The 20,773-nt window shown below is 38.5% G+C and overlaps 1 protein-coding gene across 1 annotated transcript in view; it reads left to right on the top strand.

Annotated features, from left to right (window-relative positions):
• Positions 1 to 20,773, top strand: part of LOC134633885 (protocadherin-15-like) — a 230,463-nt gene that overhangs the window by 13,283 nt on the left and 196,407 nt on the right. The window contains exon 2 of the mRNA XM_063483036.1: positions 15,201 to 15,351. Within this exon, the coding sequence (XP_063339106.1) occupies positions 15,219 to 15,351 (133 nt within the window). The 5' untranslated portion in view covers positions 15,201 to 15,218. The remainder of the gene's footprint in view (positions 1 to 15,200; positions 15,352 to 20,773) is intronic.

The following is a 20,773-nucleotide window of genomic DNA, read 5'->3' as shown; positions in this document are numbered from 1 at the left end:
TCTATGTGTGGCTTCTGTTGCAAGCTCACTCATTGTTAGCTGGAGTTTTTCTAAAAAAAAAAAAAAGTATCTGACTAAGTGAAATTGAAGCTGCTATGACATTAGAGGTGAAATCAACCACATTAAATGAGATGTGAGATTTATTGCCACCCGTACAGTTATGTGACTGTGAAATAATTGAGGAGAAGGGAGGTGAAGGCTATCTGACTGATCAGCCATGGTCACTAGTGGCAGCACAATCTGTCATAGTTAACACCTACTTACTCCATGTTAACCACGGGGCATGCCTCATTATTCACTCCCTCACATGTGAGAGGCAACATGTGAATACATCAGCACATGCACTATTACTATGCTCCGTTGTGTGATGCATTGCAAAGATCTGCCCAGAAAGAGAAAAGGAAAAAAATTATGAAAGCTTAAAGAAGGACAGGAAATAAATGTTCAGTCCACTAATAAGGAGCTATAGGCTTCATATTTTGATGTAGAGCAAAGACACAGGAGTGGTTATGGCTATACTGACACATTGTTTAGCTCACCAGTGAAGATTTTTTTAATCTCAGTATAAGATGAAATACGTATGGGGTTGTTTGGTAAGGGTGTCAATCATGAGCAATAACAAACTCTCTTTCAGGACAACTCTAGCAGCATCCAAGTAGTCGTAATAACTTTAAACCCAATTAGGCAGCGGAGCTTATCCTCCCTCCTCCCCCCTTTAGACATGCCCATGCCTGCAGGGATCACTGATAGACAGACAGCTTGTAGTTAAGTTTACAAAGATCTGAAAATGTGCAAGCAGTGGCCTTCATTTAAATTCAATTCAATTCAATCATTCATATATTGCCAATTTACAACAGCAGTTACCTCAAGGTTCTTCATATTATAAGGTAAAGAATCCCAGTAATCACATGACAGCTTATCAGTGAGCTTGTGGTGACAGCGGGAAGGAAGAACTCCTTTTTTTTTTTTTTAACTCCCTTTTTATAGGAACCAGACCCAGGGAGGAGCACCCATCCACCCTGACTGGGTGGGGGTGAGGGGAGGGAGAAGAGAGCAGAGAGAGACAAAAGGCAAACTATAGCAAAGCGAGGCAGAGTTTATTCATTGTTAATGATTAAATACAGTAGTGGTGTATGAACCACTTTTTTGCAGTTCATATCAGTTCAACAACCACACAATGATTGTGTCTGTTCCAGAGGTGGGTGGGAGCTTTTCAAAATATCCTGTTTAAAGATTTTTAGACTTGATAAACAGTTGTTTGTCATAAAGGACTCGTACTATCTTTCTATCCACATGGGTTTTGATTGTGCTTAATGCAACCAGCAGCTTGTCTGGGTCCTTTTCAGTACCACGGTGTCAGGTTCTTGTTTTAAGTTTGTTCAATTTTGGTTCCTCTTTCGTCACAGACTCTTGTATTTATAGTGTTCTCATTTCCTTGTTTTCCCAGTGCATTACTGTATTTACTCACTGTATTGTATGTTGTTGCTGCTGTGTGGTTTTTTTACATCCTGTTTTATTTGGGCAATGCCTTTCCTTCGTTTTGTCCCTTGTGCTTTTAATTCCTGTCTTTGTAGTGTCTTTGAAATTCTAGTACTTTATTTATATATTTATTGTGTTTTTTAACCATTTGGTAGTTATCTGCCATACTGCCTTAGTTGGTTACGTATTCCCCAACCAACTTGAGTTGTCATTTAAGGTTGCTGGCTGTCGGTAGGTTCAGTGGGTTGCAAAGAGTGTGCTATACCACAAACCTCCTTACGATTGCTTTAGTTGCCACCAAATTGCAGTCTGTATTTGTTGCCATCTTGTCTACAGACAGAAAGAATGACAGTGAAACTTAAAAAAGTGCAATACAACATTGCTGGGGACCAAAGCAATAGCAGGAAGGCTATACATGTTTGTAACCAATGTAACTCATCATCAGTGTTGGGCAAGTTACTTTGAAAAAGTAATTCAATTATAGTTACTAGTTCTTCAAAAAAGTAACTGAGTTAGTAACTGAGTTACAATATTCTAAAAGTAATTAATTACTTGGAAAAGTAACTATTGCGTTACTTTAAAAAAAACAAAAAAAAAAAACGTTTAAACCTCTGGCGTCCACGGTATAATTGGCCATTTTTTTGCTACTCTTGATTTTCCCTCCACATTTTACCTTTAAAAACTATTTGCTTTGCCTTGTTTGGTATCATTCTTTTTAGCACAACCTCACGTGCCTGAATTTACAGTCATGTTTTCATTTTGTCATACTGTATAACCAGAATTGATGTAAAATCAGACAAAAAAACATAAAATCAGAGTAGAAAAAGTTATATTTTTACTGTAACAACCATAAACATGTTTAATGAATCATATTTCATAACTTCAAATGCAAATATTAATTGTCAATTTTAAAATCCTATGCACAAGTTTTGCAAACAACAAAGTTATTTGCATCCATTTACCTTTTACCCTTTTTTTAAATAACCATTTCAAACTATTTACAGAACAATCAGCTGTTCTTCAATAAGATGCCACAAATTATTTGTGCCACTCCAATAATTTCTGTCCACTATAAAGGAGAACATCACAGCCTGATACCTGCAGGTCTGACAGCAGCAGGTGTATCACTCCTTTTTCTACCTGGAGACAGCAGTCGCCACATTGTTCTAACACACAACACAAAACTATCCACAACACTACACACTAACTACACAAGACAACACATTAACTACACACTCCAAACACGCTAAACGTCACAAATCTCACATCTCAAAACTCGCTCTCTCTCTTTTTCTGTTCTCTCTCTCTCTCTCTCTCTCTCTCTCTCGCCGTCACTCCTAAAACTTCCCGTTTTGTTTTGGTTTTTTGCTCATAAGCAGAGAGTGCTTGCTAACGCTAACGTGGCGAAACTATTGAGGAAAAAACGCCGTGTATATCTTGTTTATCATGACTCTGGTTTTACGTGGCCTATCGACACAATTTAAAAACTGGTATATGTCACCTTGTTGCTTTGTCTTTAAGTGGTCATGTGATTGACTTACCACGACTACTTTATTCTTCCTCAGTCAAACAGCAGCACTCCTGCGATTGTTTTGCCCCCTGAGCTCCAGGTGTTGTGCTAGACAGTGACCGTGATTGCTGTCCGCGGGAGCGCGCAGCTGCTTAAAGCTGTAGCGTCCAGATTACTTACAGCTACTTCCGTGCAGCTGATATAAGATGCGGTAAGCTGAACACAGCGTCAACCGTCTGTTTGTTGAAAAATAGTAACGGACCGCGTTTCCTTGTTAGTAACTGTAACGCCGTTGTAACGATAGGAATAGTAATTAGTTAGATTACTCGTTACTGAAAAAAGTAACGCCGTTAGTAACGCCGTTACTTGTAACGCCGTTATTCCCATCACTGCTCATCATCCATTCTGGGGTCAGTTTACAGACTTGTGTTGCTGAGGACTAACTCTACTCTCTTGTCCCAAACTGGTCACTTCTGGCTCCAAAATGAATAGACGGACGAACCACCAAAATGCTATAATGGTTTCAAAACACGAGTCCACAAACCAGCGAATAAATGCATGAATTACACTGAGATACAGTCTGTGGCAATAACTGCCTTGAGGTCTTTAGTTAACAGCATCTATCTGTCAAGCACCTGGTGGGTGAACTGCCACACCTGCTCGTCCTGTGCACTTACTTTGCACCACAATGGCAAGATAAAGGGTTTCCTATGCCTTCTGAGCCACTTCTTAAGAATACAGGAGCAGATAGAGAACCATGACTTAATTTACATTTTTTCATACTCACTGAAGAAGTGCTGATAAGATTTCCACTCTGATACCAAGTAAACCTTGAATTCAATTGTAAGTTTTCTCACAGCCAGCGAGCCGAGAGCTGTTTTCCTATTTAAAAAGCAAGAGAAAAGAACTTAAAGGGATTCATTTTATTAAAAGGCTCTAAATGCAACCAGACCTTGGAAGATGTGACAAAACATACTCAGTGAACGACTCACTGGTTGTCCTATGTGGAATTAATACACTGGATATGCGGCTAAATTGTCCTCAACTGACTTCACTTCCCTCATTGGATCTTTTAGTGCCCACTAATTTAAACTGGTCTTGCTTTACCACCTCTGCTGTATTTAAATAATTCAAGACTGCAAATAGTGTTGCTGGTATAGTGTTACTAATATATAGTATAATTAAAAGAAACACTTATGTTTATACCTTGCTGCTTTTTAATGCTTTAGTGCATAATTACCCTGTAATATGTGACACACTTTGATATTTGCTACGTTTCTTGCTTTCTTTTATCTTGAATCTTTTATTCTGTTCCTCGTTTAAGTTACCATATTTATTTTGTCATCGGTCTTTTCTCTTTTCATCTTTTCATTCACATTTGGCTTCCATGCAAACTTGCTTTTCATTTTCTTCTTCTGTTTGTACTTCCAGCCCCTCTCTGCTGTCTGGCTTTGTCAGTTTGTTGTATATTCACAAATGTTGTTCTGCATTGCCCATTTCCTTCTTTTTCCTTCTGGGTTGACACAACTAATCGATACATATATTTCCGCAGCCTACATTTTGTTTTATTGTGCTTTCCACGAGCTCAGCAATAGTAGACTGATTACATCTAGAAAAGGAAAACCCTTTGAGGCAGATGCAAACAAATTCTACAAATTGCTTCATTCATTTGGTAGCACTTGAGGTAATGTTACTGCGACAAGTGTCAGTTTTTGTTGACATGAATACGTGGCAGTGTAATCCTATCTTTTAGTATTCTGGCTCCAATACTGCTTCAAGTGCTACTGAAAATATAAAAATTGCAACTTGAGTACAGATGAAACCCCACAAAGCAGCAGAAGACAAACTGGAAGCCTTATGAGAGTTTGCGGTGAGAGTGAGAGTTTGCTCAAAGGTGGCATTAAGAGAGCATTAAAACATCTCACTGCTATACAAACCGTTAGCTAGCTTTAATTAGCAATAAAAGGAAAACTTTATTGCATTTTTACATTTTCCTTATTTACTTATAAACTTATTCTTGGGGCTCTGTTCCTGCCTTTGTTTATCTTTTCTGCTCTTGTTTGAGTAGAAGTTTGTGGCTACAAGTCTTTTTATTCTTCTCAGAAAGAACTTTGTTACCCTGGATAATAAAGGGAGCATGGAACTGCACTGCTCATTGAAAGAGGAGTGAAAGAAGCCATCCATGTCCACTGTGAATGGCCATCCATGAACAGAGGCGGTGGCTTAATTCGCCTTAACGCCTACTCACATCCTGGGCCATCTGACCTCAGGAAATCACGTGATAGGGTGGGGCTAGATTTCACAATGGGTTTACCCAAAACCTTGGCTGATTGTGACCTACACCCGTTTTCACACCTTAGCTCATGTGATTAGGTAGAGGATCAATAGGGCGTTCATGACCCTGCTGGGGACACTCCCATAGGGCTTAAAATCTGGGACTCTCCACCAATTACTCTTAGAACTGAAGAAGCTTCTTGGATGAGAGGTGAAACGTCTTCAAGGAAACTTAAAGAAGTCCAGATTCTTTTCTTTCCAAGCTCCTTAGGTTACATTCTTATATTCTTTTTTTGCGCCTTCCTTTATCAGGGAGTTTGAGTTTCTTCTTATTCTGAATACCACTCTTTTTCACTTATTGAAAACTATAAATTCAGAACCTTAGCATTAAGACCAGAGGCTTTAAAAACAGTTTGAAAATATGCGCTTACTTTCTGTCTCTTACTAAATATTTTTCTCTGTCCACTTGGGCGCAGCAAGGGAAATGATGTTATTTGGCTACCATTTCTTCACACTAGCATGTGTCGCCTGTCCCTGTGACACTTGCTGAGATTGGCAGAACAGTATGAGCCTAGTCAACACACCGTGTGGATATGTGTGTGTGTGTGTGTGTGTGTGTGTGTGTGTGTGTGTGTGTGTGTGTGTGTGTGTGCTCTCTGATGCTGCTGCATTATATCCCTAATCAGCATGTTGCAATCCCACCGAAGTGGTTTAATGGCTGTTCAAACTCCAAATGCAGGGGTACGTATTACTGTAAATCTCATCTATACGTGTTCTCTAGACTTCATTTGCCAAATTATACAAGCTTATGCAAGGAACAAAAAGCAGACTCTAAATGTTGTCTACATGTGCAGGATTATTGGAAGCTACTCTTTTGTTTTATGTTTCAAAGTCCACTTAAACGCTGAATGATTTTTACACAAAAATGAAAACGTTCAAGTCAATAGGATTTGGAAAAAAAAACAAAAAACGTCACCGTGCTTTGTGTTTTGCCGTCCTGACCATCCTACATGCGCCGAGTCGCGGATCATTTTGCTCTCTGTCCAGCACATTTGAGCCTGACAGTAAACCCCACAGTAAGTTGCTCAGCATAAGGCTGTCAGCCATCTGTTGGAACAGAAAATAAGAGGGAAATTTCTTGTCTTGTCTTGGCAGTATAGGAACTGTGAAAGATACAAAGCAAACAGAACACTGAAAAAAGAAACAGACAGACGCACACTTACACAAGCAACACAGGCAGACAAAACAGACGGACTGACAGAAAAGACATAGTCAGATGTCGGTCGTGACAGCTAAAAGAAAATATTTTGATTTCTTGTCTTTTTCTGCGCGCACACATATACAGTCAGAGTGACGGCGAGAACCTCTCATCAGTCACGCAACGACAAGAAGCTGATCACAAACAAAAAAGGAGCTGAACAACTTAAAACAGCATGTCAACGTCTCTATTTTCTCCTATTGTTTCAGGTTAACTTACTTAGCTTCTTTATATTACTATTTTTAACAAAACACATGTTATCTATCAATATTTCATCTGTTTAAGGCCCAAAGTTTTGTTTTTTCCGATCCAGAGCTTGTCTGTTTTATTTGTTCGCTTGTTTTTAGGGCCCTTAACTTTTTTGTTTGCCATTGTTTCTACCTTATTATCTTCTTTATCCTTCCAATATGTTGGCTATACCCTCTTCTTATTTCCTCCCAACCCTGCGATCAGTATCCTCTTGTTAACATGTGACCGATCGACTTCCAGGTCTAGGCCTTTAATGCGTCGTCTGGGGCGCCTGTCTTTCCAAAATGACACTTTGCTGTTTCCCTTGTTGAGTTCACAAAACTAGTCAGTTGTCATTGTGCCTTTTACAGACTTTTATTAGCATAATTTATTTATAGCACACCTTTAAGCTGAGCTTTTAAAAGCTCACAGTGTCCCATGCACCAGTATTTTAATGCCTTTGAAACTGCCCATCTACTGAAGATTTGATTAGGAGTTTTAAGGAGCACATAAATTAAACCCTGACATCATCTCTATGGTCAAAACTGGTCACGGTACGACAACAAAAACTTCAAGGGTTTAGGAAAAATGTTGGACCCAAAATTGTGGGTTTGAGTCATCACTTAAGTGTATTTCCATGTTATTATTCTTTTTCTTTTTTTTTAAGAAAGTTTAAACGAATCAATTAAAAAAGTAGAAGACAATTATAAAAATATAAAAAGGACACCAAAGGTGATGTTTAAGAACTATATCGGACTCTTTGGAAGTATTTTTGTCAATCATGACAAGATGCTGAGAAAAGACTAGAAGTCGATGGTGATTCAGGATCCAAATTTTGGCTTGGTTAACCTTGTTCAGATATATTATAGCTGTACATAAGTGTATTTATTGATTTTCTACAAATAACTAATTGAGATAACTACTTTAGCTTTTTAGGATGCTGTAAACAAATGAATCATTGTCATAACTTATGCTCTTCTCAGTTGCTTGGTTAATATCAGGTTCTGACAGGGAGGCATAATTTTGGATAAAGATGTCCAGCAACTTGGTGCATGAATGTAAACAAAGACAAAGCAGCAGGATTGTCTGTTAATGTGTCCTATTGAAGCAATGCGGTGAATTTAACTTTTTCTTTCTTTTTTTTAATAAAAGTAGGTTTTGCATTGGTGTAAAACAGGATGAAATACGACACTTTAAAAAAGCCATTATGTAATGGTGCTAATTAGCTATGTGCTCTGGTTGCTAATGCAATGTAACCATTTGGAGCACTCAATACGTGGTTAAAGCAGGCTGGTTCAGTAACTGATTGCTCAGATAAAGAGTGGTTTGGAAATGCATCAGAATAATGGAAACTCTAAATGAAAAAAAATCAAGGTATTAAGCAGACCTTTGAATCAAAGCAGTCACCTTTAAAGTTCAGGGCGCAGACTCTGGCTCTTTCCTATTTTCTCTTTTCTTCTGTCTGTGTAGTTATGACATGGACAAAGTCTCATTCTTTGTTTCTTGCTTCCTCTTTCCTTAAGTAATCTCTTGTTGCCACCACCATCCCCCCTTTCCCCCACCCCTCCTCTTCTTCTCTGTTTTCTCCGTTTCCTTTTTCTGTTTCCACTGCATTTCCACGTTTCCTCTTCGTTTCCTTTGTCTGAGTCTCTCTCGCGCTCGCTCGCTCTCTTCTGGGTGTATTTCCGCTCCTCTCTGGAGGAATAAAAGTTTTTGAAGTTCCACCAGAGGAGAAGCGCCTTCAGCCCTAATACACTTCATCCTGGTTACTGACGCTTACAACATGGCCTACTATTGTCTGCCAGAGTGCTCTGTCAACTTTAGCAGGGAATTAAACATGAGGCAGCGACTCAGCCCAACACAGACATGCACACGCAGAAAGAGTCTCACAGTTGTGATCCAGAACTTCTTTTTTCACAGAGATAAGTCCAAAAATGTATATGAAAATGTGTTTTTATTGATACAACAAATTCCTTGGATGGATTGTTGCTGTTCTTAAATTGATTTTTTTGTGATATATCTGTCTAGCTGTCTGACTGAGCCAAATTGTTTTAATTCCCTGCAACTGTCTGGTACTGACGTCTTTTATTACATCAACTAGCACAACGCTGGCAACCACTGACAAGGAACAAGCATTAAAAATGAGCTTTGGCACAATATAGCTAACATCTATGTGGCACATTTCTCTTAAAATAAACCAAAAAATGTATACTTTGGTGTATTAACTAGTTACGCAAAAAACAAGTGCAGTATTTTGATGTGGGCTGCAGGCCAGGTATTAACACTGTGTTAGTATTGTGTGATTATAATGCAAAGGTGCATTCAGTAACTGTTATCAAATATTCTGTGTCATGCATGATGCAAAAAGAATCCTTGTTTTTAGCTCTATGATCAAATATTCCACTGTTAAATCTCTAAAACACGTGTTTGCATTATAGTTGACTGTAGCACTGATAAAGCAAAGTTATATTAATTCAACCAGGAAAGCCAACTGGCATAAAATAACTTCTGCACTCTTAGACTTCTTTTTTAAGTGTGTCCTATTTAAGTTCTCCATATGGACACAAATAATGATTTCCAAGCCTTTTTTCCCTTTTTTTTCTGTAATTAAACATAAATTTGGCATTTATTAAAGTGGATGGCTGACTACACCAAATTTAGGACACACATAACTTTATCAATATCACTTTAAAATAAGTGGCAGCTTTTTCAGCCTGTCAGTGTTTTCAAGCCTGATAATTCTGATTAAAGCTGCTGGGATTTTCTGTCTGTATCTCTTTAATTGTGATTGATCTACACTTAATCAGGAAGCTGGGGTCATATTGCTTGGCAGAAGCACAGTGTAATATTATTTTACTGAGGCGAGCTTTCATTCAGATGAACTTCCTCATCTTGTTTGCATATTCAGTGTAGACATTTAGGCTTAGTGAATCAACAAAAGACCTTCTGATTAAATCAGTATTTATTGATTACAAATGTCTGTTGATAATACAGTACTGTGCAAAAAAATTTGAGCCCCTTCATTTCTATTTTCTAGGAGAATGTGAAATAGGTGCAGCAAACAAAAGTGGAAATCCAGTAAATAAGGCAGATTTTTGGCTGATAGCGCTTTGGGAATCATCTTGTTGGTGCAAAAATACTGTTTTTTGCCTGTCAAACTTTGATATCTTTTACATTTTTCATAGATTCAACTAAAGAAATTTGAGCAAATTATGTGTCTTTGTGACAGGCTAGGCAAAAGATACCATCTAAAATGGGCTCTTCATGAAGTTTTCTGTCATGTTGTATAGACAGAGCACTGGTTAATCTCTTGGGTTAGGTGGATTTTTAATGTCCGAATGATTCATGGAACATTCCTTCCTTCACCCGCACCCTGTGCCGGCAGATGGCCGCCCCTCCCTGACCCTGGTTCTATTGGAGGTTTCTTCCTGTTAAAAGGGTGTTTTTCCTTCCTACTGTCCCCTAAGCACTTGCTCACCCAAGTTTGTCAATGCGATAACTTGAGTACGAGGCGACGCCGGGTTTTCGAACTGATACCACAGTTTTATCACCTAATCTCATTGACCTTGACCTCAAAGTCAGAGGTCATTTTTTTAATATGACGTCTAATAAAGCACAAATCTATACCTACGATTAATACTGCCATGGTTTTGACTCTTTAGAATGGGTGACTTAGCACGTTGACTTGACGCTGTTGTCTTAAACACATCCATTTTAAATTGCTTTCTACTCTGATTGTTAAGGTTTGAGGTTATGAACTCAGTGATTTTAACTTATGAGAGTCTCACTTCAAAGGGTGACTGGGCTTCAAAGGAAACTGTGACTCATTATTGTTTGTGTGACAATTAAAAATAATTGTTGTTGAGTGGCTACATACTTAATCGAAGGTAACATCTTGACCCTGAAGCACGTTTTATTTTTTAAACCATTTTTAGAGGAAACTGATGACAGCTATTATTCAAAATACATCTAAATTTCATTTGCATACTGTATCTGCTATGCTTGGACACATCATGTTCACAATAAATGCCATGACATATTTAGTCTGTACACTTTAGGATATCTCTATGCTTGTAGTTGCTCAATGTACAAATTAAATATGCATCATGGGATTTTGCTAGTTAGGAGTTAAGGTTATTTGAGAACCTTGAATATAACATCACCTGTGGTTGATTAATGGGAAAAAGGATTAAATTTATGATATAAAATTGACCCAATTATGTTGAAAAAAATCCACTAATACTTTATAACTCTGACAAATTATGTTTTGTGTTTCATTTGTCATTTAAATACACTTCAAACTCACCTTTTGAGCTCTTCGGTGTTTTATCAGGATCACAATAATGACATCCATGCTTCCCTAAAGAGGTTAATCAGCTTTAATGAATGATGCTGTGATTTTTAGGGGTGAATGCAAGTAGATGATTAGAGCATTCCTTCTCTTACTAGTCAGCACCAGAAATACTAGCTGGTATCATATTTTATTATTGTTAATGGCAATAAACTATCAGTTGTAAGATGTTACTCAGCAAACTGCCTCTAGTCCCAGCAAACAGCTGCAGCTCGCTCCATGATGGAAGGTTGTAAACAAGCAAGGTGAAAGGAGAGCTGATCTAAGCAGGCAAAGAGGAGGAAGAGACTGCTTTGAAGATAGTGGTTACTAACAGGGAGCAAATGGAGCTAAATTGCTAAATAATTATTCACAGTTGCTTTTAGCAGCTATACAAAAACATAAGCCATAAAACACTAGCATTAGCCATGACTGTAACATGGCTATTTATGAAAGGACACAGATAGCCCACTCCTGTATTTTGGCTGTGGTAGAGTAAACTGCCATATTCCCACTTGTAACCTGAACAATGCATAACTACATTGAGCAGAAGGGCACGGATGCAAAGAAGAAAAGCTTGCTAGCACCACTAACAGCAGCAAAGTGAGCTGGCATTTTGTTATGCACAGTGCAAACCACCACATAATTTAGCTGCAGAATATGATTAATTGTTTCAATTAATCACATTGTGCAGTATGTATTTAAGTGCAATGAATCAATTCTGCAATTGATTCATTGCACTTAAATACACACATAAAATTTGTCAAGACAATCGCTTAGCAACTTATCTCCTTTAGCTTGTATTACTTTGTGGCTGTTTTCTGAGTATCTGACACTATAGTTTATTAGTCTGCTCACTTGATTGCTTGGTTTTCAGTTTCTTTTATAGGTTTTTTAATAGCTAAACACAGTTGCAAAGCCGAAATTCCACTATAAAGGTTCCTTCGTGTCCAAACAGTGCTGGCTAGTTTGCATTGTTTAAACTCTCACCCTCTATCGGTGACTTCTGTATGTCATTATGTAACACACTGGCATAATTTTGTTTGGCCCTTTTAAAAAAAAAAAAAAAGAAGAAAAGAATAAACAGCTGCCTCGCTTGCAGTTTTGGCTCAAACTTTGATTGATCTGGGTGGTTCATGTTGGAAGGGGGAGAAGCTCTGAAAATGTCCGCATATTTAATAGAAAGAGGCACTGCGTCAATGTACAGGATGAAAACAATGATGTGTGTAAGATGTGCACTCAAAGTTTTGAAACATTTAGGACTCATAAAAATTAGACCCATCTGCCCACAGGCCTAACACCTCCGTGACTGGCCCTGGGGCAGACATTCCAGCACATCATACTGGAGTAAATGCAACTTGCTAAAGTAACAGAAAGACAACTGTGATGTCTACAGGCATGGGAAAAAAATGGAGAAGCTCATTAACCGGATGGGGTAACCTTCCAAACAAGCGAATCCCTCATTATCGAATCCTTCATTTAAGAATCATTTCCAGTGGATCAACTTCTAGATCTTTTACAGATTTTCCACACATGCATTCTTTACAAAAGCACAAAGACAAACTGCTCACCCATCAGTACTTAATCTTTCGACCTTATACTCAGCAAATTCATTGACACAACCACTCCAATCTAAAGTCCTGACAGTGCATTCATTCTGCTCTCTTCTTCTTTTACGCAACTTTTTTTTTTTTTTTTTGCTTTGGCTTGTTAAACACTTAAAATGCTGCTAAAAGACACTTGTTGCCATAAAAGCGATCCCACACATACAGTAATACACTTTCCAGCACGACCAGTGCCATCAAAACTTTTCAGAAGGTCCGCCTATTTTTAATCAGTGGAGTTTGGAATAATTGAGTAAATATGTGCAGCTAAAATTCAGTTCATAAGGAAAATGTAAACTACATAAAAAAGTTAAGCTCTGGCTCCCAAGACAGATCCAGGACTTGACAGCAAATATATGCATTCTTTGCAGTGTAGAAGGGCCCGCTTAATACTGGGCTGCTTTTACCTTCTGGGCCCTGGGGCATTGTTCTGGCTCCCTCTTCTGAAGCTGAGACATCCTTTCTCTGTTGAGACAGCATGTCTCTACAATATCCAAGGAGCTTTAAGATTCCTGCAGGCTTGCTGTGACACTGTCATTTCTAAAGCTGGAAACGTACGCACGTAGAGCTGGAAAAACTTGTTATTAATATGTCATACTCGGTTATGAGAATCATTTAGTCTAAGAGGCACTTGTTAAATAAAGCTGCTCTTAGTTCAAGTCCCAGTCACTACAGGGTTTCCCCTCAGAGGTTTGGTGGAATATCACAGTTTTATTTTCATTGTCAGCCAACTTTATCTCCACTCAGAGGGTTGGGCAAAAGTAATTTGACTCTGTCACAGGAATTTCTGCCACGGGAGATTCATAAATTAGTCTCTAATTAAACAGACAGCAGATTTTGCATGATGAGGAGCAGTTAATGTTGTCCTAACCGAATAAGCCTAGTTGAGTTCAGTATCAGTATATTAAGGTCCTGCTCAGGGTAATCTTTTATGCAGATTAAATAATGTTCTCAGTGTGACTGCAAAAATAAGCAGATAAAGAATGAAACAAGGGTAAGGTGCTTGCATATTATAGTTCACTATCTCGAATATTTCACGTAATTGAATTCCGTGATTGGGAGAAATGAACTTTTAACAAGAGACACCGTCAGTGTCGGTGCTTGTAAGACTCATTCTCTGTAATCTAAGACACATCAGTAGCTACAGATGTAAGTAACTGAAACCTTGTGCAGAAAAACACTACAGCTCTGACAGAAAGATGAAAGCATAGCATGGAGGTACTTGATTTGATATTATGAGTGCTATTTTGAATTTCCCTTGTACTCACCTCTGTGTTTAAGCCGTGACATTTAACAAATATCTATCTGATTTGTAGGAACTGCGGTCAATTAAAAGCTAAAATTGCGAGGGTTTGAACATTAACAGACAGTTACCAGACCTTAGATCATACATAAGAGAGCTTAGGTGTGGCTTAGAGTTGTGTGTCAGTATCGTGAGTGACTGTTCTGAAGACTGAAAGATGTTTTTCCTTGTACTTAACTGAGCTCACTTTAAATGATGCCGCTACAAACCAATCCAAGACCAATTAATAGATATGTACACACAGAGTCAGACAGTATACAAATGTTTCTTTAACTTCAAAGAAACTTTTTCCCCTTCATCTCTGTGTTCTCCCTATGACATTTAATGAATCTCATCCTAAGTGGTTAAAACAGACTCGCACACATGCACACACACAGACAAGACTGCATGCACGCCGGCTTAATATATCTCTCTGCTCTTCTGTGGAGCATTTCAAATGTGGCACATTTTCCACCGCAAGATCTGAGATGTTGTTAGCACCACTGGCATTTTACACTGCAAAAAAATATTTCCTTCCCTCTCATCATCCACAGGTTTCTATATTTCCCATTGTGGCGGCAATCCCTGTGAAACAATCATTTGCTTTCATGCACGAGCACAACGATTGATCAAAGATGTTAGATTGCCACGAAGTGGCTGTGAGGTACAGACACAAAACGAATATTAAATGATATCTGAGCTTTGGATTGGGATGGTGTCTCACCCATAGGGATGTAATGGAGGGCGATGTCAATATGGAAAGTGTCTTTTTCTACTGAAGGGATGGGAAGTCAGTGCATCCATTACCACGAAGTCAAACTTGGTAAGCTGAGATTCAAATGCAAGGGAGTACATTGCAGGTGAAGTGTTTTTCACATTACATTAATCTAAGCTTAACCATATCCATAACCCTCTGCAGATTCTCTCTGCTCTCTCAGAAGACTTGCAATCAAATGCTCTGCAACTCCTTTTGCCTGCTGCCTGTTTCTTTTAGTTGTGGAGAGAATCTCTAAATATGCTTCCAGATTGCATTTCACTGAGACCCTGGGTACGGGTCAGGCATTACATAAAGGCAACACCTGCAATTTACTTGAATATTTTTTTTCTCTATTTTTCAATGAGTGAGGCCACCAGATGTTTTTATGCTGCTGCTTTCAATGTTGCACACTGCACAGCTAAAAGTGAATCAGTTGATTGGGACTAACTGTCTGCTCTGTCTCTCTCTGTTCGCCCAGCTGGATGCTTGGTGAAGCATGGTGGTGAAGACGGTTAGAATGCGCTTAACAGGGCCGCTGTCATGGGGCTGGTGCAAATGGTCAAGTGTAACAGGAATGGGAGTCCTGTATCTGCTGATGCTATCAACCTGCCTTGGCCAAGACACGGAAGGTAAAGCGAGTTTCTCTTTGCATGTCCTGATCACTGTCCTCCCTCTCCACTTTGTCTCTTTGTTTTGTCTTATGTGTCTCATACAGTAATTCAGTCTGCTTTAATATCAGCACTGTGCATGACTTTTTTGAGTCAAGGCTTATTTTAGGTAGTAAAGTGCAGGATTTTTGATTCTTTCACGATTTCATGTGTGACAAAATCTTGTCTAGGGATCTTGAATCTAATCACTTTTACTTTTTATTCTAACATCTACTGCAGCTTTTTTCCTGTTTATATTACATTTTATACCCATTTCTGCCAGTACTTCAGAATTAATACCATCTGCTTAAGCCACGCTTCGTGGGTTATTGATTGTTTTTGATTTTATGACTTACATGCAGTGTACCATGTAGCGATAATCCTCCCTGCTCACCCTGAAAAAAGTAAATTTTTATCTCAATTATGCATAAAATAATTATGATTTTTTTTTTTTACTGAATTGCTGTCATGGCTCAAAGTACTGTATTGCACCTTGGTTCAGCAGACCAAACTATATTTCTGCTGTTGAAATACCAGTATGGTGGTTTGAAGAGGCTTATATGGAAAAGTAATAGCTTTATTGGTGTTTGGGTTGTACACGTGAACACAGTTGTTCAACGTGTCCAGCAGGTAAAGTCTTGGAGGAGTTGAACTGAGTTCATCTCAGTTGCTCGTGTCTGTTTATGAAATCCCAGAATGCCATGATGAAGTTGCGATCAGGGCTCTGTGGGGGCCATACCATCTGTTGCAGGACTCCTTGTCTCTGAAGATGGTTCTTTATGACTCTGGCTGTATGTTTGGGACCGTTGTCATGCTGCAGAATGAATTTGGGACTAATTAGACACCTCCCTGTTGGCGCTGCATGACGGATAAGAATGTTGATAGTAAACCTCACAAGACTCCAAAAACAGTTGGGGAGGCAAACCTGACAGTGAACCACCACAGTGAAACTGCAACCTATTACAAGCTCAAAGTTAGAAATAGCAATTTAATGGGGATCTTTTTGTTGTAAATGTATATGGTCATCACCTAAAGTCCTTTGTCTTGTTTACAGACAGATTTAAAGACGAGCTAATTTAGTAAATGTCATGTAATAGTTGTATTTATATGAAAGTTTCATTGAAATTACAAATAACATACAAGAAGAAGAAACAAAAGAAGCAAAAGCAGAATAGCCTACCTAACCAAAGACATGCTATTGATTCCAATGTAAATGTTAAAGTGGGTGTCAGGGCTGGACTGGCCATCGGGCATACCGGGCATTTGCCCGGTGGGCCGCTCGTGATTTTTCGTTTTTATGGGCCAATGGGTTTTATTTCTTTTCCTTTTTTTAACGGTATAAATAAATGGTGGTGGATTGGCCATTTGATCATGATAGACTCTGGGCTGGACCAATTACAGCCGAGGAGGTCGAACTTTAAAGTTGAGGTGAAAAGGAACGCAATTTGTCCCGTTCCTCTTCAGCTAGAAAGTTGCTAATTCAATCATGAAACTGATCAATGATCAGCTGATCGGCTTTTCTCTCTGCGCCAGAAAGAGGAAACCAGCGGAGATCGCGCTAAACAACAGCAGCACATTTTAGCTTGATCAGCTGTTGTTGGAATTTATTTAATATTACTTTCTAGTATCAGCTGATGTTTGCTGGAGCCACAGCTGTAAAAGCTGCTGGTCATGATATCGGTTTGGATATGTGGTGAGAGGGAAACATGAAGATGAAACCAGGAGATGTCCTTACTGACTCATCAGAGCTGAACAGGTGATGGAGAAACAGGTTTACCTTTTAGGTGACATGAATGAGTTGATGGGAAGTTATGAACTGTTTCTCAGAGACAAATAACACCAGGATCCTTTTCTATGTAGCTGACAGCTGGTAACTGTGCAGGGGCGGGTCTAGCAAAGTTTTGCCAGGGGGGCCAGGTAGGGCATTAACAGGGAAAGGGGGGCACAAAGAAATACTTTTCTTTCTTATTCTCATTTAAAATGTCTAGCTTTTAATAAATAATTATCTGAATCTTACAACCAAAGTTTTCATCTGATGTAAAATGTATAGAAGTCCATTATTGTATTCAGTAAATATTAAGTCTAGTATATACCCTAGTAAGTTATAGTATTCTTTCCTTTGGGAAGGTACCATCTGTGCAGTCTGTTATTCTGTTGAAGAAAGATGTTGAATCTATTTAATTACTGGAGAAAAATAATAGATTTCTGTGCATTTGTTTTATACGTGCATTAAATTAAAATCGGTTTTGTCAGTTAAGCATCTTGAGGCAGAGGGTACGGGAGTGGTTCCCTTTTTTTTCTTTTTTGCTGGGAGTTGGCAAGTTAGGTATATGTAATTATAAATTAGCTTGTTTTATATTTTTGCTAAGTACTGTTTAGAATACCAGAATAGGGAGGATGGTGTAGGTTTAAGTTTATTATAAAGGCTCTATGGCTTTTCCTATAATACCATGTTGGGCCGGTCACTAGTCAAAATGCCCGGGCTGATTTTTTTTGTCCCAGTCCAGCCCTGGTGGGTGTTTCAATCTTTAAATCACTTGCTTTACAGCCCTAGTGATAAAGAGTATCTCTTCTATCACTTCACAATATATCAGTAATATGCAATGAGTTTAACACGAGCAATAACTAAAGGGGAAAGGTTGCCTACAATAAGTTATTGTAATGCTGAAAAAATATCCACATTCTGATTTCTCTGAACCTAGGGGAAGCTGAAGCAAGGTGAAGGATAAATGAAGTCATCACCTATGGGAGAGCTCAGCGTAAAACTCTCTTGACTTTCTGCTCGATTTATCTGAATATTAATATTCCATTTAACTCTTAGTCCTTGAGATTTATCTGGTTGGCATTTAAGTGACAGGGGTGTTAGTCAGAGGTGAGCGTCTTTGAGCGCCCATGCGTCTGCGCAGAGATAGAAGGGGAACGTGCAGTGATCAGCCAAAATGTTAAAACAAAAGAAACTAGCCTCAATTTTGGTATCTTGCTTCAAACTAAGTTTTAAAAATGCCTTTCTCCTTACAAGTTATCCTTATGTAACACATGCTCAAAGTTAAATGACATCCAGCATCTTTAAAGGCTCAATCAAGAGTGTTCATGTTCATTTTATTTGGCCCCTCCCATTAAAACACAGAACAAATACCGTGCTATAACAAACAAACTATCTATATATTTACTATATAGATATTATAGATATTATAGCTCAGTAACACTAGAGTAAAAATATAACAAAAAGTTTTGTTCAGTTAGGGAACGTTGGTGGTTAGCCAATGATTGCACTGAATTGTTTTGCAGTCAGAGACCAATTGCAAGTAGTTCCTGTGCAGGTAACCTGGTGGGAGGGAACATGTCTCCAAACAATTGTCATCCAAATCAAACTGATTGCAATCATTTTCAGACAGATTAAATGACAAATACAAAGGTTTGCACATGTCTCTTTGCAAAGGAGGACTTGGCTCAACAAGTTGCCAGCCGGTATATGGCAGTCAAAGCAAAGTTACTGAGTACCTGTGTCATTTTGCAGTTAAGTTTCCTTCTTGCAACAACTATGTCACTATTTGTGGAAGAATTTCTGAATTACTGCTTTAAGTCTATGAGGTTCTGGCTGGACTCTGATTGTAAACAGTTTATATAGTGAATTAAAGTGAATCTCAGTGTATGTGGTCAAATGATCACATTTGATCTCTGTATTATCACAAAGAGATTGCATGCACTTGCTAACTTGATCCCATTCAATCACAATCTGATTTATAAAGGACTGACCAAATTTGTACCAAATTTGTTTTGAAGACAGCAACAGAGTGCGAGTGGTCAGAGGCCTGGTACCCATCTTTGCAGTAACCATTTTAAAGGCAAGAATACTGCAATGTCATTGCACACAGTTGCAATAATTTGGTAGTGCTGTGGGCTCAAACACCAGTTTTCCAAGTGTGACTATAGGATTACTCACACTCAAATGGAGGAGTAGCTTATAATAGTCTTGCAATGTGGTAGACATCGTCCAACCCTACCACACATGCCCACTTGGATTCAGTTACAACAAACAGATCCTGTCATTATCCTGGTGGAACTGCTTATAACAAGAATAGTATGTTTTAATGAGCCTGGGTACCCTTTTGACAGACAATGTTTTACTCAGTTATGGTCCCCTTATGACACGAGTGCTGGTGTTTTATTAATGAGCTCATGTCCCAGGATGAGCAGTTGCTTTTAGCTTTTTGGACCATCACACGACAAGGGTACTAGGATGTTTTAATTAGCCTTGCTCCCTAGGTAGGAATATATTTACTCACTTTTCGTTTGCCGGGTGAGAAGTGTACCAGTATATTTTTAATGAGCCTCAATCCCAAGATGATTAAACATACAATGAGTCAAATCAAGCTTTCGGGCAAAGCTGTTGAAAGTTGTAATTACTCCAAACTCTTATGCTCCTGTTTGTCTTCATCACTAGAAACTTGGCACTACCTCCGATTAATAACATCTAAGTACTTATTGCTGAAATCATTTTGATTTGTAGCACACAAATTGCTTACTTTAGCTGTTGTCATCATATTCACATCTAAAATTTCTCCACGTGACAAGTGAGAAACATTAATTGAAGTTTTAACTTGACTGATTATGAACTAATTTGAAGCTAGCATGTGCATGGTGCTTCACTGTTTATTTTAATTGACTGTGACAATCAACGCATGTGAACAAGAGCCAACGAAAAAGGCTGAAATGTTATGCTCAAGTAGTCACACACTGAGCTTGATGGTCAACATGCTCTTTTCTAAAGACTAAATACTTTAATTTGTTTTGCTGAACCTGAGTAATTACCTCTATGTCAGGATGGTAAATTAAAACCATCCTGTTATGATAACTTTGTCATACCAGAAAGCTTTTTAGATGTTCTAGGAAAAAAATGTGACATAAAATTTCATGAGCGTGACAATCTGCTTCTACTCACTAGCTGTTCACCATGAGGTGACACTCACACTGTGAATGAACCCACACTCACAGCTGTGTGGTCAAAGTTGCATTAGAAGTGAGGATATAAATAAATTTGCCAATTGTGTATCACGAACCAGCACGACACATCCATCACTAAAGATATTAAGCTATTAATGTAGCCTAGTGTTTGAAAAGCCATTTCCTTGATTGTTTATAAAGGTACTGTGCAAAAGTCCCAAGCCCCACCCCTCATTGCTTTATTTTTTGGCTTCTACAGAGCCAGACTTTCTTATAATTTTGGTCTTGATGGTAATAAACTGAGTGTTGAGCAGTAGTTTCTAAAGGCCTTTCAAAGTTTCTCTTTGTTTGTTAAACCGACCTATGAATCATTTAAGCGTAAAAAAGGCAACTATCTCAAAGGATGAACCAGTGTTGTCCACATAACTGATATTGGGGTTATTACTAAAAAGAAAGTAAA

Source organism: Pelmatolapia mariae, linkage group LG8, assembly GCF_036321145.2.
Source record: "Pelmatolapia mariae isolate MD_Pm_ZW linkage group LG8, Pm_UMD_F_2, whole genome shotgun sequence".
NCBI lineage: Eukaryota > Metazoa > Chordata > Actinopteri > Cichliformes > Cichlidae > Pelmatolapia > Pelmatolapia mariae.
This window is presented reverse-complemented; position numbering and strand designations above follow the sequence as displayed.